Source organism: Panthera uncia (assembly GCF_023721935.1).
Source record: "Panthera uncia isolate 11264 chromosome C1 unlocalized genomic scaffold, Puncia_PCG_1.0 HiC_scaffold_4, whole genome shotgun sequence".
Lineage (NCBI taxonomy): Eukaryota > Metazoa > Chordata > Mammalia > Carnivora > Felidae > Panthera > Panthera uncia.
The window spans coordinates 74,879,990-74,896,142 of record NW_026057585.1 but is presented as its reverse complement, the minus strand read 5'-3'; the positions used below and the strand labels follow the sequence as shown (position 1 = coordinate 74,896,142).

The 16,153-nt window shown below is 40.9% G+C and overlaps 1 protein-coding gene across 14 annotated transcripts in view; it reads left to right on the top strand.

Annotated features, from left to right (window-relative positions):
- Nucleotides 1-16,153, top strand: part of MACF1 (microtubule actin crosslinking factor 1) — a 330,452-nt gene that overhangs the window by 122,977 nt on the left and 191,322 nt on the right. For all 14 annotated transcript variants that reach the window (XM_049617441.1, XM_049617439.1, XM_049617440.1 and 11 more), the window contains exons 2-3: nucleotides 3,307-3,368; nucleotides 14,994-15,083. In XM_049617441.1, the coding sequence (XP_049473398.1) occupies nucleotides 3,307-3,368; nucleotides 14,994-15,083 (152 nt within the window). The remainder of the gene's footprint in view (nucleotides 1-3,306; nucleotides 3,369-14,993; nucleotides 15,084-16,153) is intronic.

The window sequence follows — 16,153 nt, the reverse complement described above, 5'->3', positions numbered from 1 at the left end:
CTTCTCTTCTCTTCTCTTCTCTTCTCTTCTCTTCTCTTCTCTTCTCTCTTCTTTTCTTAGTAGGTTCCATGCCCATTGTGGGGCTTGAACTCAGGACCCTGAGATTAGGAGTTGCCTCCACCAACTGAGGCAGCCAGGTGCCCTGTCATCTCTTTTAAAGAATAGGGACTGTGACTTTGGTATCTATTGTCAGAGTCAAACACAGGCTCTTCTAGGGAGCTAGGTCCTTAATAAAGACATATTCAAAGAAGAAATGAGTAAATGAATAAACTAAATTTTAAGGAATAAATAGCATTTGGAGAGGTAGAGAGGGAGAGATTAGCATGTCATGAAGAGAAAATAGTATGAGCAAAGTGTCAGTGATTTAGATGAGACTACAGTTGTAAGTGGATTCTTTTGTGTTTGTTTTTGTGTCAAGTTTTTATTTAAATTCTAGTTAGTTAACATATAGTGTAATATTGATTTCAGGAGTAGAATTTAGTGATTTTCACTTACATATAACACCCGGTGCTCATCCCAACAAGTGCCCTCCTTAATACCCATCACCTATTTAGCTCACCCCCCACCCACTTCTCTCCAGCAACCCTCAGTTTGTTCTCTATAGTTGAGAGTCTCATGGTTTGCCTCTCTTTCTGTCTCTCTCCCTTTTTTTCTCTTCCCCTATGTTCATCTGTTTTGTTTCTTAAATTCCACATATGATTGAAATCGTATGGTATTTGTCTTTCTCTGACTGACTTATTTCATTTAGCATAATACACTCTAGCTCCACCCACATCATTGCAAATGGCAAAATTTCATTCTTTTTGATGGCTCAGTAATATTCCATCGTGTGTGTGTGTGTGTGTGTGTGTGTGTGTGTGTGTGTGTGCGTGCATGCCACATCTCTATGCATTCATAATTCAATGCACTCAGGCTTTTTCCATAATTTGGCTATTGTTGATAATGCTGCCATAAACATTGGGGTGATGTGCCCCTTCGAATCAGTATTTTTGTATCCTTCGTGTAAATCCCTGGTAGTGCAATTGCTGGGTTGTAGGATAGTTCTGTTTTTAACTTTTTGAGTTATAAGTGGATTCTGATTCAGTCTGCAGATGACACAGGTTTGGAAAGGATAATGAAGATGTTAGATAACTGAATCAGCATCTAAAAAGATCAAAATACATTGGAATTACAGTGGTCAAATCTAATAAAGATCTTGGCTTTGAATATTTACAGGACTCTATTAAGTGAAAGCCTACACTTAAAAAAAAAATTCTAGGGGCGCCTGGGTGGCTCAGTCGGTTAGGTGTCCGACTTCAGCTCAGGTCGCGATCTCGCGAGTTCGAGAGTTCTGTGAGTTTGAGCCCCACGTCGGGCTCTGGGCTGATGGCTCAGAGCCTGGAGCCTGCTTCCGATTCTGTGTCTCCCTCTCTCTCTGCCCCTCCCCCATTCATGCTCTGTCTCTCTCTGTCTCAAAAAAAATTAAAAAAAAAAAAAGTTAAAAAAAAATTCTAACAGTTCCAAATGAGAGCCAATAGGTAGAGTTTATAGTGAAGCAAATGATGACATTTTATAGAACTATTAAATCAATATGTATTGCCTTAGGAGGTAGTAAATTCTCTATTAAATCTTAAATATCAGGAATATTATAGAAGTATGCAGGATCTGGGCATACCTTTCAACCCCGAATAGATGATTCTTCGTTGTTGAAGGGAATCATGTTTCAGCAGGGAATGACACTAGATAACTAATTCTAACTCCTAAGTTCTGTGGTATATAGTAGGAAGAAATCAGTGTTCTTGCAAGGCAGGAAAGGATTCAAAGCTGAAAAGAAGGATGTGAAGTTCAGACCAGAGACAGGGATGAGGTAGCCTTACCGAATGGCTATAAACTTAGAAATGTGAGCAGGTAGTACATTCACCTAGAAGTAGAGAGAGAGTGTTGGCATTATTTGGAATGGTGCCTATGTGACCCTTACTAGGTAGTCAGTTAGAAAGGAAGAACCAGGCAGCGGGGAGGGAAAACCTCACTGATGTTTGTGTGGATTGCTAGTGAACCAGAGTTCTATAATTCTGCCACTTTCTCCTCTGGAATGCTGACTGACTTGGAGCAAAAAATGGAAGAGTTGAGCAATGTGGTAATTCAGGTTTGCAGATTGTCACGGTGAATTTAGTGGTAGAAGGTTAGGCAGATGACAGTTCCTGGGGTATTAATGATGGCAGCTTTGAATTGCTTAACTGTGTTGTCTAGCATAGACTGGAATAATCTTAGATGCTCTTAAAGGGAATGGAGTGATGAAGGTTAGGAATGATTAGAGGTACAGAAGGTTGATAAAGATGACTGTTAAGTAGGTATGTTTGGAGCAGAAATGAGGCCCAGGAATGGCAGCATGATGGCTGGATATGCACAGGAGATCAAGTAATTTGAGGATGCCAGAGGGTTCCTGTGAAGATAATCAGTGTGAACTAAGTTGTTGCGGAGGTTAAGGTAGATTTACCATGTGGAGGGGGACAGGTGGCAGGGAGTGGTCCATGACAGCAAGGATGATTTGAATAAGGTAGTATGGGGATGGCATAGGCTTCAAATAGAAGAAAAAGAGTAAGGCTGATGGATCAGTGGGGTGGAAGCACCCTGGGGAATTGGCGGGTGTGGTAGAAAGGGAGTCCTCTGCAGGACCAGGGCTCTGGAACAGTGATTGCCAAGTATTGGCAGTCATGTATTTGTTAAAGAGGTGCACAAAATGGAGAATGAAGGAGAATTTGCCTACAAAGAAGTGGCTCTGTAAGACTTAGGAGAAGGAAGGGGTGGGGGAGATGTGCAGTGTGGGTAAACTGAGCAGCTTTCTGACTTTGCCTGATTGGTAAAGGCTGGTGAGGAAAGTAGGACAGGAGAGGGTGGGAGCAGAGCATTGGCCAGGCAGATCAGTTTGCAGAGAGGGAGATGTAACCACTGCCAATACAAGGGTCCCAAATGCCAAGGCCACTCCACCTCTTCTGCAGGTGGTGTTCACAGCTTTGGCTTTATGGAGGTTGTTTTGGGGGAAGCAGAGAATCACTCACTCCCCAGAGGATTATGATGTTAAAGAGACTTCGCCACAATATGGTTTCTGAGGCATATGGGATTCTGTCTCATCTGTAAAGCGGCAACATGGTCGGGACAGGGGAGGAAGTCCAGAGAGGCCAAATCTTCCCAACAACAAGACACTTCTCATGGGTCTGTGGAAACTATCTTCACAGTCCACGGAGAAGCTGGGGTGTGGACGAAGTGGGGTATGGGAACTTGTCCGGGCAGCACTAAGCCAGTGCCTTCTCTGTGTTTCCTTTACAGATGAACGGGACCGTGTTCAGAAGAAGACATTCACCAAATGGGTCAATAAGCACCTGATGAAGGTAGGACTCCTTCACAGATGTTGCATTGGCACCTCTGGCTGCTCTTCAGCTGGATTTATCAGTCTTGTCTCTTGGATAGTTCAGATTGCTTGTCATGTGCTCAATGTAGATACACATGTGACTTTTTAAAAATAACTAACATAGTCATAACAGTGTGGAAACTTGTACTGATCGGTTTCTTGGAGACGACAGTAATAAATGCCATTACCTCAGAAGGTTGAGGGTTGAGGTTGCCGGGGGGTGATTCCTAGATTCAAAGAACACTTTGTTCCTAGCTTTATAAATTATCTTCTAAGCTCCCTTCTTTATTTTTTTTCTAGATTTGACCACTGTGTAAGGATGGGGAAGAGGGGCTTTTATTCTCTAAGTGTACAAATCATAAATGTTTAGTTTAAGCAATTTTTACATGTGTATATACATTATAACCACCATGCAGTTTAAGATGCGGAGTACTTCCAGAATTGCTGGTGGGGGGGTTGGGGGGAGGGACAGATTTTATTATTATTTTTAAATAGAGGAGAAACCTAGGCAGAGGCCTGTTATAATTTTTTTTTTTAAACATTTATTTATTTTTGAGACAGAGAGAGACAGAGCATGAACGGGGGAGGGGCAGAGAGAGAGGGAGACACAGAATTGGAAGCAGGCTCCAGGCTCTGAGCCATCAGCCCAGAGCCCGACGCGGGGCTCGAACTCACGGACCGCGAGATCGTGACCTGAGCTGAAGTTGGACGCTTAACCGACTGAGCCACCCAGGCACCCCAAGCAGAGGCCTGTTAAAAGCCCACCTCAGGGAGCGCCTGGATGGCTCACTTGGTTGAGTGTCTGACTTCAGCTCAGGTCATGATCTCATAGTTTGTGAGTTCGAGCCCCACATCGGGCTTGCTGCTGTCATTGTAGAGCCCGCTTCAGATCCTCTGTCACCGCTTCTCTCTGTCCCTCCCCTGCTCACACTCTCGCTCTCAAAAGAAATAAAAACATTAAAAACACACACACACACACCTCAGACTAAGCAGTGTGACTAATATGGCAGTCAGTATTTGAAAACAAAAGTTTTGAATATTGTATAATAATTACTCAAATAATTCAGAAAATTTTGAGTTCTATTGATTACTGCTCTGGGAAAGGTCACCAGTGACCTCTTAATTGCTGTATCCAGTAGCCTGGTTTTGTCTTTCTCTTATTTGATTTCTCTACAGCATCTGATACTGTTGACTAATTTATTATTCCTTAAAACCCTCTTTTATGTTGGTTTCTCCTACACTGCTTTTTCCTGAATTACCTCTTTCCTCTATGAATGCCTTTTTCATGCCTCTCTGACTGGCCTTTCTTTCTCACTTCTCCATGTTGCTGGTCCCTAGGGTCCTAACCTTACCCATTTTCTAGTTTTGTTCTCTGTACTCGTCTTTGGCAGTCTCTTGTGTTAGTCACAGGGATCACTGGTGGCGCGGAATGCAAGGAAGCACAGGAAGAAAAAGAATACAAGGTGATCTCATAGAATCTGGTGTCTGGAGGCAGCTAGGCTTTACGAAAAACTAAACATTATCAGGCAGCTACTCTCTTTTTATGAGGCCTTGTGTTCTTTCACTTTTATTTCTTTCTGTATGCCTCCTGTGTCTCTGCATTTCTCCCATTGCTTGTGTGTAAGCTGTGGTGGTTGTCTCTCAAATGGTGATATAAACCCTTGTGGCTGCAGGATTCTGAAGACAACAGAAAATCTGATCGGCTGGGGTTTCTTTTTCCTCCATGGGTCAGGTGTCCATCTATAGCTCAGTAATCTGTAGCTAGGGAGATGGTTACATAAATTAAACGTACCTCCTTAGAGCCACTTGTTTAATGGGAATTGCAGGTGAGGGTAGTTTTCAGACTATAAAGTATGGATAAGGACATAATGAGGGGCACCTGGTTGGCTCAGTCTGTTAAGCGTCTGACTCTTGATTTCAGCTCAAGTCATGATCTCTTGGTTCTCTCTGAGATTAAGCCCCACGTGTGGCTCTATGCTAATAGCACAGAGCCTACTCGGCATTCTCTCTCTGCCACTTATGTGTGCACACGCACTCTCTCTCTCAAAAAAAAAAAAAAAAGGACATAATAATAGAGCCATTTCCTGTATTCTTTCCTAAGCCAAAGACCGTGTACTAGACACGTTCATCTGGATGTCACTCAGACATATTCAACACATCCCAAATTGCTAAATATTTTCACTCACGTACCTAGCTGTCCAAATTAGGAACACAGAATCGTACTATTTTCAGCCTGCCATTCATCCCCTTGTCACCAGCTCCAGTCACTCACTTCCAACTCAGAAAATGCTTGCATCTGACTTTTCCTCTCTATCTCCATGACTTCTGTTCTAGTCTAGGGCCTCTTCAGCTTGCCTTGACCACTGTAATAGTTCCCAATATTGCTTTCTGTAGTAACAATGTTAAGGAAAATAGTTTACTGAGTGCTTCCTGTAAAGCGGACATTCTGTACTAAGTCCCTTACATGCATTATCTCATTTAATCCTCACTGACGATTGCTGTAGACTCTAGTAATTTTCCCATTTTATCAATGAGGAAAATGAGGTTTAGGGAGGTTAACTTGTTCAAGGTCACACCACTAGAAAGAGGCAGAACTGAAATTTTAGAATTCAGGCAGCCTAAAGTCTAGAACTTGTGCTGTTAACATCAGTAATGGCCTCGGCTTCTGCCTACCTTTCCAGCCTCAGAGTGTTGAATTTCCCTCCTACCTCAGGCTCTTGCTGAACCATGTGCCATGCTATTTTATGACTCTGTATCTTTGCTCATGCTGCTTTCTCTGCGTGGAGCCTTCTCCAGCTCTGTTTTGCCTGCATAATACCGATTTAACACCTCCTCAATAAATATTTTCCGGAATCTCCCATATGGAATTGACTACCCTTTTCTTTGTGCTCTCACTGTATTCCTTACATACTTTTGTTACAGTATTTATATACATTCCATATTTTCTGTTTGATTGTAACTTGAAGGCAGATCTTATGTCTTATTTTGTTAGTGTCAGAAGAAAGAAGAAAGGAAGAGACACATGGAGAGAAAATTGCTATTTCCCTCTAATTCCTTCAGTGTGTACCATTTGCCCTCAGTTTGGTGACACAGAACTCTGTCATGATGCAGAACCCTTCCCAAGCTGGTTCCAAGCTGCCCAGCTTCATTTGCAGGCATTCTCGCCTGTGTGGCCTGTGCTTGGTCACATGACACAACTCAGTGCTCCCTAAACACTGTGTTCTTTCACACCTCTTTGCTTATTCATTTCTCTCTCCCGGGAATGCACATCCCAGTGTCCTCTGCCTGGCCATCACCCACTTACCCTTTAAGGCCCAGCTCCAATATCACCTTCCTGAGAATCTGACCTCCAGTCCTTAGACTAAATTAATTGCCACTCTCTGTTCTACACCACTTTGAAGTGATGCCTCGTGTGCTCACTCATTGGTCTCCTCTGTTGGTGCACTCACTGAGGGCTAGGGTTTGTATTGTACTACTTTGTCTACTATGTACTGCACCACAGATGTGAGAAGTACCCAGTATTTGTTGCCCTGAGTAAATAATATTCTAATAGTGCTTTATAGCTTATAAAGCACATTCTTATCTGGCTTGATTCTTATAATAACTGAAGGAAGTAAAGGTTTTTAATCCTCTTGATGCTCACAACTAAGGAAAGTGAGAGTCAGAATGATAAAGTGACTTTCCCAAGATCATACAGCTGGTGGAAGGATGGAGCTAGGGATCACTCACAAGTCTCATGATGAAAATTACTTGTTCTTTCTACCAAATATGCCCCCAATTTATTTTTTCATGCCTCATCTCTAACAATCAGAAGAACTGAATTTATCCTGACTCAGGCTTGTCCCTTAAACTTTGTACTTTGAATATAAATACACTGGCTCGCTGCTATTGCTGGTTGGACCTCTGCCTCTGCTGTGTGATGACAGGAGGCCCAGGGAGGGAGAAACCAGATGAATACAGCGGAGCATTGTTAGAAATTGGAAGCTGGCCAGAACTTTACTTCAGTCCCCGGCTATTTTTCATCTCTTCTCAGACACCCAGCCAAGGGCATTTCTCATCTAGGGATATTTCAGAGGGAGTCACTGCTAATCAGAATCACTGCTCCATGCTGGCATCCTTTGAACTTTGGTCTGAGAATTACAGATCGAGATTTGCTTTTTGTAGTTCAGGCATCCCTTGCTGTGCTCCCCAAGTACACCCAGATTAACGTGGCCATTGGCAAGTAGATGGATATAAGATCAAAGCAACCAAGCCTCCTAAGTTCTGGATTTAGTTGACCTAGGATCCCTTGGATCCCCAGCTATCTCTGTGGGAAACAGTTTGTTGTGGAATAAGCAAATTAATTCTTCTTTCTTAGTTGAGAACACTCTTGGTCCAATCTTAAAAGAGATTTGCTAAGGCTGTTAGCATCTTAATATATAAGTAACCTAATTTAGAATGCAAGCCTACAAACCCAAGAGTTCTGAGCATATACTAGAACCATCAAAAGGAAAAATCTAGAGTTTTGTTATTTAAAAAAAAAAAAAAAATTTTTTTTCAAGTAGACTCCTCACCCAACGTAGGGCTCGAACTCATGACCTCGAGATGAAGAGTTGCATGCTCTACTGGCCAAGCCAGCCAGGCACCCCCAAATATCCAAAGTTTTAAATGAGCACGGGTCTTTCACAGGTAAAAAGTCTGGGACAATTATAATCTGTTTTTTAGCATTAGCTTTTAGGCTTTTCCTCAAGGATAAATTTGGCCATGGAATCAATATGGAATTCCCCTTACAGTTTAGAAATCTGAGTTCAGGGGCACCTGGGTGGCTTGGTTGGTTAAGCATCCAACTTCAGCTCAGGTCACAAGCTCCCGGTTCGTGTGTTCGAGCCCCACATCAGGCTCTGTGCTGAGAGCTCAGAGCCCAGAGCCTACTTCAAGTTCTGTCTCCCTTGCTCTCTGCCCCTCCCCTACTTGTGCTGTGTCTCTCACTGTCTCTCAAAATTGAATAAATGTTAAAAAAAAAAAAAAAAAAAGAAAAGAAATCTATGAATTCAGGGGCGCCTGGGTGGCTCAGTTGGTTGAGCATCTGACTTTGGTTCAGGTCATGATCTCACGGTTCATGGGTTCAAGCTCCGTGTTGGGCTCTGTGCTGACAGCTTGCTCAGAGCCTGGAGCCTGCTTTGGATTCTGTGTCTTGCTCTCTCTGGCCCTCCCCCGCTCACTCTGTGTCTCACTGTCTCTCTCAAAAATAAAATAAAAACATTAAAAAAAAAAGTTACTAGGTTCACTTTTACATACCCTGTACCTTTTATAAGTGTAGATGAGAATAAATAACATATTCTTCTCTTTAAAACTTTCTTCTCTGACCTGTTTATCATTCTTCAACATAGTTTGGGTCAAGGAAATTGAGCTGCTTGTGTTTCTTTTAAGTCTTAGAGGAAAGGTTTTTTTGATCAGAGTTTCTGCAGGTGTCAAAGAATACCACATGACAATCCTTGGTTCTCTTTGGGAAAGGAAGAGGTCCTCTTAATATGTCCTTTCTACCCTTCAAGCATCATGGAAGCCTTGTGAAGGGAAAGAGCACTGAACTTGGAGTTGGGAGACAGTGATGGACACTTCCCATATCAGTGATCTTATACAGGGTACCTAACTTGACCAGGCAACACTTTTCTCATCTGCCAGCTGGGAGTGTTAAAATCCCTTTGGGCCAGATTCTGATTCCAAGTACCCAAGTGCAGTTTGTTCCCTTTGCTAAAGCTACTCAGAAATTTGGGGAAGCTGTTTCTTTTTCTGTAACTTCAAATTAATCTTCTTCTTCTTTTTTTTTAATGGGCTCTACACCCAACACGGGGCTTGAAATCATGACCCTGAACCAAGATCATGCATCTCATGCTCTACTGACTGACCCATAACACCCATAACTTCAAGTTAATCTGTAAAGAACTGGGAGAGCAGAGCTTTCCTTAGCTTATTGATACACAGGAATTGAGGAGGACTGGCCTCGGTGGACTTGATCCCTCAAAACATAGTCATTCCTTAATTTTTAAAAATAGCTATTTTGAGATTTAATTCACGTAGCCTACAATTTACCCATGTTTAAAGTATACAATTCAGTGACTTATAGCATATTCAGAGTTGTGCAACAATCACCACAATCCATTCTAGAACCTTTTCATCATCCCCAAAAGAAACCCTGTACTCTTCAGTCATCACCCAATCCCTCTGTACCATCCCCCAGCTCCAGACAACCACTAATCTACTTTCTGACTCTTTAGATTTGCCTATTCTAGATATCTTTTATAAATGGAATCATACAATATGTGGTCCTTTGCTTTTTGTAACTGGCTTCTTTCACTTAGCATAATGTTTTCAGAGTTCATCCACATTATAGCATGTATCAGTATTTAATTGCCAGATAATACTCCACTGTATGGATGTGCGACATTTTGTTTACCAATTTATCAATTGATAGACATTTGGATTATTTCCACTGGCTGTTATGAACAATGAATGCTGTGAACATGCATTCATTTTTTTTTTTCCTGGACAGATATTTTCAGTTCTCTTGGATATTCACCTGGGAATAGAATCACTGGGTCATATGGTAACTTGTGTTTAGCTTTTTGAGGAACTGTCAGACTGTTTACCAAAGCGACTGCACCATTTTATATTCCCACCAGCAATGTGTGAGTGTCCGTTTCTCTATATCCTCATCAACAGTTATAATCCATCTTTTTGATTATAATCATCCTCTTGGGTGTGGACTGGTATCTTACTGTAGTTTTGATTTACATTTTCCTTATGGCTAATGATTTTGAGCATCTTTTCATCAGTTTGTTAGCCATTTGTATATATTCTTTGGAGACATTCGCTAATGTTGACAGTGATTTTCACAGGGAATGCAAACAGGCAAAAACCTGAGTAGCTGAAGTTATTCACTCATCTTTTTGTTGACAGAATAGCATGAGTGTTAGTTGGAGAAAAAGATACATATTGATGATTCCTGATCAGTCATGGCTTTGTCTGACTGCCTCTAAAACATCTGATGCTTGGTCCACTGGACTTTTCCTTTTCCTTTTCCTTTTCCTTTTCCTTTTCCTTTTCCTTTTCCTGTCTTATTGAGACAGAGTTGACATACATCACTGTATGAGTGTAATGTGTATAGCACAATGGTTTGAGTTACCTATATTATGAAATGATTAGCAGTAAGTTTAGTTAGCATCCACAATGTCATATGAATACAATAAAAAGAGAAAGCAAAAAAAGAAAAAAATTTTTTTCCTTGTAATGACAATTCTTAGGATTTATTTTTAACAACTTTCATATATATCATACAGCATTGTTAGCTTTTTTTTTTTTTTTTTTGGCTATTGGACTTTTTCTTTTATCTTTTTTTTAAAAGTTTATTTATTTTGAGGGGAAGAGGGAGAGAGTGGGGGATGGGCAGAGAGAGAATCCCAAGCAGGCTCCACACTTAGTGCAGAGCCTGATTTGGGGCTCAGTCTCTTTTTTTTTTTTTTTTTAATTTTTTTTTTTTTAACGTTTATTTATTTTTGAGATGGAGACAGAGCATGAATGGGGGAGGGTCAGAGAGAGGGAGACACAGAATCCGAAACAGGCTCCAGGCTCCAGGCTCCGAGCTGTCAGCACAGAGCCTGACGCGGGGCTCGAACTCACGGACCGCGAGATCGTGACCTGAGCCGAAGTCGGCCGCTCAACCGACTGAGCCACCCAGGCGCCCCTGGGGCTCAGTCTCTTAACTGTGAGATCATGACCTGAGCTGAAATCAAGAAAGAGTTGGTCGCTTAACCACCTGAGGCACCAGGTGCCCTGCTATTGGACTTTTTCTTAAGAGATTTATGGAAAACTTTAGAGGCAACTTGATATGTGCAGAAGAGATAAAGACTTTGGAATGGGGCAGAATTGGAGACCTGGATTTTATTGGCCTGACCGTTTACTAGCTGTGTGATCTTGGGATATGAATTGAACCCTCCAAATCCCATCTCTGTATCTGAAAATTTCCTAACATAGAAGCACTAGTGTTAGCTAGTACTTTATCCATCTGTAGGCAGAGCTGTGCCCAATATGCTTCAGAAACACTATTGTTCTCTGTTATTGAAAATTCTCAGGAAAAAATGCTCCCCTCCCTTCCCCCATTATCTCTGTCTATATCTGTCTTTTATAGTTTTTCATAGTTAGTCATTATAACCAAAGACTGAGAGACAAAATAAACTCATTTCACCTAAGTTTTTTGTAAGGTGGTTGAATTTTGCTATTTGCAGGTGTAAAACATAACTGGCATTTTTAGAAGGAGATATTGAGGGCTTGATGTGAAATTAACTTTGTATTTCAAAATACCACCTTTTTCTTTTTAGTACTCATGGTAATTAGTGTCCTTTTGATAATATGATCTCACTTGGTCCTCATTCCTATTATTATTCATTTAAATAATTATTCAGTGCCCATTCTTGATTTTAATACCTTATGCTCAGGTCTTACCTATCAAAAATAAGTCCCTCATTGTCATTTCTCTTTTTAACCCTTAACATCAAGTACTTCATATTTTCCCACTTTATTTATTTATTCATTTTGAACTTTTAATTCTTTTTATTTTTTTTTATTTGAGAGGGAGGGAGAGAGCAAGCGAGTGGGGGAGAGGAGCAGAGGGAGAGAGAGAGAGGGAATTCCAAGGAGGCTCCATGCTTAGTGCAAAGCCCAATACGGAGCTCCATCCCATGACCTTGAGATCGTGACCTGAGTCACCCAGGCACCCCTCACTTTTTTATTTATTTTTTTTAACCCACCATTCATTTATGATCTGATTTCTATTCTACCACTCTCTAGAAAACGATTCTCACAAAAAACACTGTTATTTGTAAGAAAACTAAAAAACACTTTCTTGGTCCTTATCCTTGTCCTGGAGCATTTGATACTAGCAATAATCCACCCCTTCCTCGATCACCCTTTCTTGTTTTTTTGCCTACTTCTTTCACTGCCTTTTTCCACCCTGTCCTTTGTTGATTACTTTTCCATCTCCTGCCTTCTAATTTTGGCTATTCCCGCAGTCTCAGTCCTTAGCACTCTTCTTTCTTGCCCCTAACCCAGAAAGGCCAACATTTCCCATGTCTTTAGCTAGCACCTCTCTGCATATGACTTCTAAACTTAAGTTCTCAGCTGACCCAAATTGAATTCTGGTATTTTCAGCTGCTTCCAGAACATTACCGTTTGTAGCTCCTTTTCTACTCTTTTAAATTCAACATATTTAAGGGGCTCCTGGGTGGCTGGTCAGTTAAGTGTCCATCTCTTGATTTCAGCTCAGGTCACCGTCTCACAGTTTGTGAGATTGAGCCCCACGTCAGGCTCTGTGCTGGCAGCTTGGAGCCTGATTGGGATTGTCTTTCTCTGTCTCTTTCTGCTCCTCCCCCTCAAATAAATAAATAAACTTTAAATAAAATAAATTCAGTATATTTAAAATTGAACTTACCAAATCCATTCTTTCCAACCCTCATGACCTGCTTATGCAACCATGGTGCACCATGGTTGTGCAAGCTTGAAACCTTGCACCCACTTGATGGAGAGGTCTTGAAATTTTGGAGCCACTGGTGTGCTGGAGCTAGCTTACATGGGCTCATGAGAACTGAATACTAATTCTGTGAGTTGGTTGCTAAGCACAGCCATTATGAAATATTAAATTATATAAGCTTACAATGAAATAAGTTATATTTAAAATAATGGTAATAAATACTCAAAACACATCATCTCATAATTATTTTACTACATGTTAATATTTTCTATGCTCTTGAAGTTAATTATGTATGCTGTATCTCTGATGGAAAAGTATATAATGGTGTGCTCTTGTACATTTCTTCCTGACATCACTTTTAGTGATAGTATATTAGTGGCTGGAAATTGGTCATGGTGGGAGTATTTACATGATGGAAATCAACAAATGCTACAAGTCTGAGCTAGATGTGTTATTTTGTTTAGACTTAAAGTGGTGGAGAAAATGTTAATATTGCAGATTAAACCAAAAAGTGTGTTATACCTGTATTCACATTGTGAATAACACAAAAATTAAAGAAATGTTCCTTTGAAGTTTGAAAGCTATTACCCAATTCATCATGAACCATTTTCTCCAACTGGGTAATCTACCCATCACCTTCCTACTCCTTTACTCACACAGGTACAAACACGCATCTTGCATGTTTTCACCTCTGTACCTTGTCTTCTGTGGTTTTCCATCTTCTGTCTTTCTATCAAAACATTTTCTAATCCTTCCAGTTCTTTCTCTTCCAGGAAGTCTCCCCAGATATTTCCAGCCTTTATCTTTTTTTTTTTTTTTTTTTTATTAAGTAATCTCTGCACTCAACTTGGGGCTTGAACTCATAACCCACAGATCAAGAGTCACATCCTCTACCAACTGAACCATCCAGGCGCTCCATAGCCTTTATCTTTTCGGACTCCCATTCTGTTTGGAATGCTAGAATATTACAATTGGAAATGACTATAGTGCAGTTTTCCACTCAGATGTGGAAATCCAGTATCCCAGTTTCTGCTTGAAGAATTCAGTGACTAGAAACACATGACTTCTGAAAGTAGCCCTTTTTATTGTTGTCTAGACAATTATTTATATTGAAAATTAATCTTCCTTATGCTTGCCACTACTAGTCTTCTGATTCTGTGTTGTGTCACTCCATGGAGTTGTCACTGGACTTGTAACAAACCAGAAAACCTATTTCTGCTTCCTGCAGCTATGTGACTTTAACTTCTCAAGGTCTCAGCTTCCTCAGTCCCTTCGTGGATACAAGAATAAACTTCATAGGGCTGTTGTTTGGTTTAAATAAATATAAAATAAGATTATGGCTGATTATAAAGCATAGTAGTTAATGGCAAAGACTAAATTCAGAAAGACCAACCTGAGGCCAGTTTTCCCACTTGTGATCTTGGGCAAGTTATTTAACACTCTGTGCCTCATTTCCTCATGTGTAAAATAGGAATAACACCTGCCTTACCAATGTGAGAGAGAGATGAGATAACGTGTACAGCATTCAGCATGGTGTTTGACATGGACCACATATTTTTCCAAAGTGAGATCTTTTTTCCCATAGTTTTAGTTCTAAAATTGGAATTATTTTTTTCACAAGGAAAATAGCCCTCAAATTCACTATTAGAAATATTTGGTAAGAGAGGAGTTAAAATATAGGTACATCCTGTCAAACACTGGGTACCTAGCATTTTTGTTTCCTTTGCACTCTAGAAGGCTTTTCTGATTCTGACTGGATTCCTCCATCTGCATTGGTCATTGTATCACATTTTGGTCCATAATAATTCCTGAGAGGTTTCAGGATGGTTGACTCTCCATTTCCTTGTCCAGTCTTTCTTGAATATTGTTTAGAGTTGGCTAGAGTATGTAGTGGATCTGGCTTCTATTTTAAAAACACACATACATTTCTGGTAAGTGTTACCATTTCATATGTATTGTACTCCAAAACTGAAAATTCCTGAATTTTATTATTGTTTCACATTTTAAATTCTTTAATCTGTGTTTACCTAGAATCAAAAACTCTTGTGTAGATAATAAGAGATTGTAAGACCAAATAAAAATCTGTTTCATTCTCATGCACAGGTCCGCAAGCACATCAATGATCTTTATGAAGATCTGCGGGATGGCCACAACCTAATCTCTCTGCTGGAGGTCCTCTCAGGCATCAAACTGGTGAGATTCTCTCTTCTTCTCATGAGTGACCTCGCAAACATGGCCCTGTTAATGGCATACCAGTCCATCGTGTTGAATGCCAGGACAGTGGCCGCCACTGCCTGCTCTCTGTTACTTGGGAGAAAGAAGTAGAAGACATTATTGGTGGACTTTGCTTCTAAGTCATACTTACAGTTTTAAAATGATGTAATTTCATCTTAATGTGAATTGATGTGTCATATTCTCATTTCTTGATGGAATCAGGTATCGGTTTTATACCTTTCATATGCATTTTTTTTCTCCTTATTTGTTCTTTATCTACTTGTTGGTACACTATTTCAGGAACAATAGATTCACATTTAAAGATTTTTTTTAGTGGGATGCCTGGGTGGCTCAGTCAGTTAAGTGTCCAACTCTTGATTTCGGCTCAGGTCATGATCTCGAAGTTCCTGAGTTTGAGCCCCGCATTGGGCTTTGTGCTGACAGTGTGGAACCTGCTTGGAATTCTCTCTCTGCCCCTCCCCTGCTCTTAGGCGTGCACTCTCTTTCTCTCTCTCTCTCTCTAAATAAATAAATAAACTTAAAAAAATAAAGATTCTTTTTAGTAAGGCATATTTTTCTTTCTAGAGTTTTATTTCTAGTCTATATAGGTGCTCCTATTTTCCGATCTGTTGTGAATTGTTTTATTTTCTGTATTCAGCTAAGGATATGCAGTTTACATTAAAAGCCCTGGTATTTAAGGGTGCCTGGGTGACTCAGTCAATTAAGTGTCCAACTCTTGATTTTGACTCATGTCATGATCTCACGGTTCATGAGTTCAAACCCCGAGTTGGGCTCTGCGCTGACAGCAGGGAACCAGCATGGGATTCTCTCTCTCTCTCTCACTCTCTCTCTCTCTCTCTCGCCCTCGCCCTCTCCCTCTCCCTCTCTCTCTCTCTCTCTCTCTCTCTGGCCCTTTCCCTCTCCCTCTCTCTCTCTCTCTCGCCCTCGCCCTCGCCCTCTCCCTCTCCCTCTCTCTCTCTCTCTGGCCCTCGCCCTTGCCCTCTCCCTCTCCCTCTCTCTCTCTCTCTCTCTGGCCCTCGCCCTCGCCC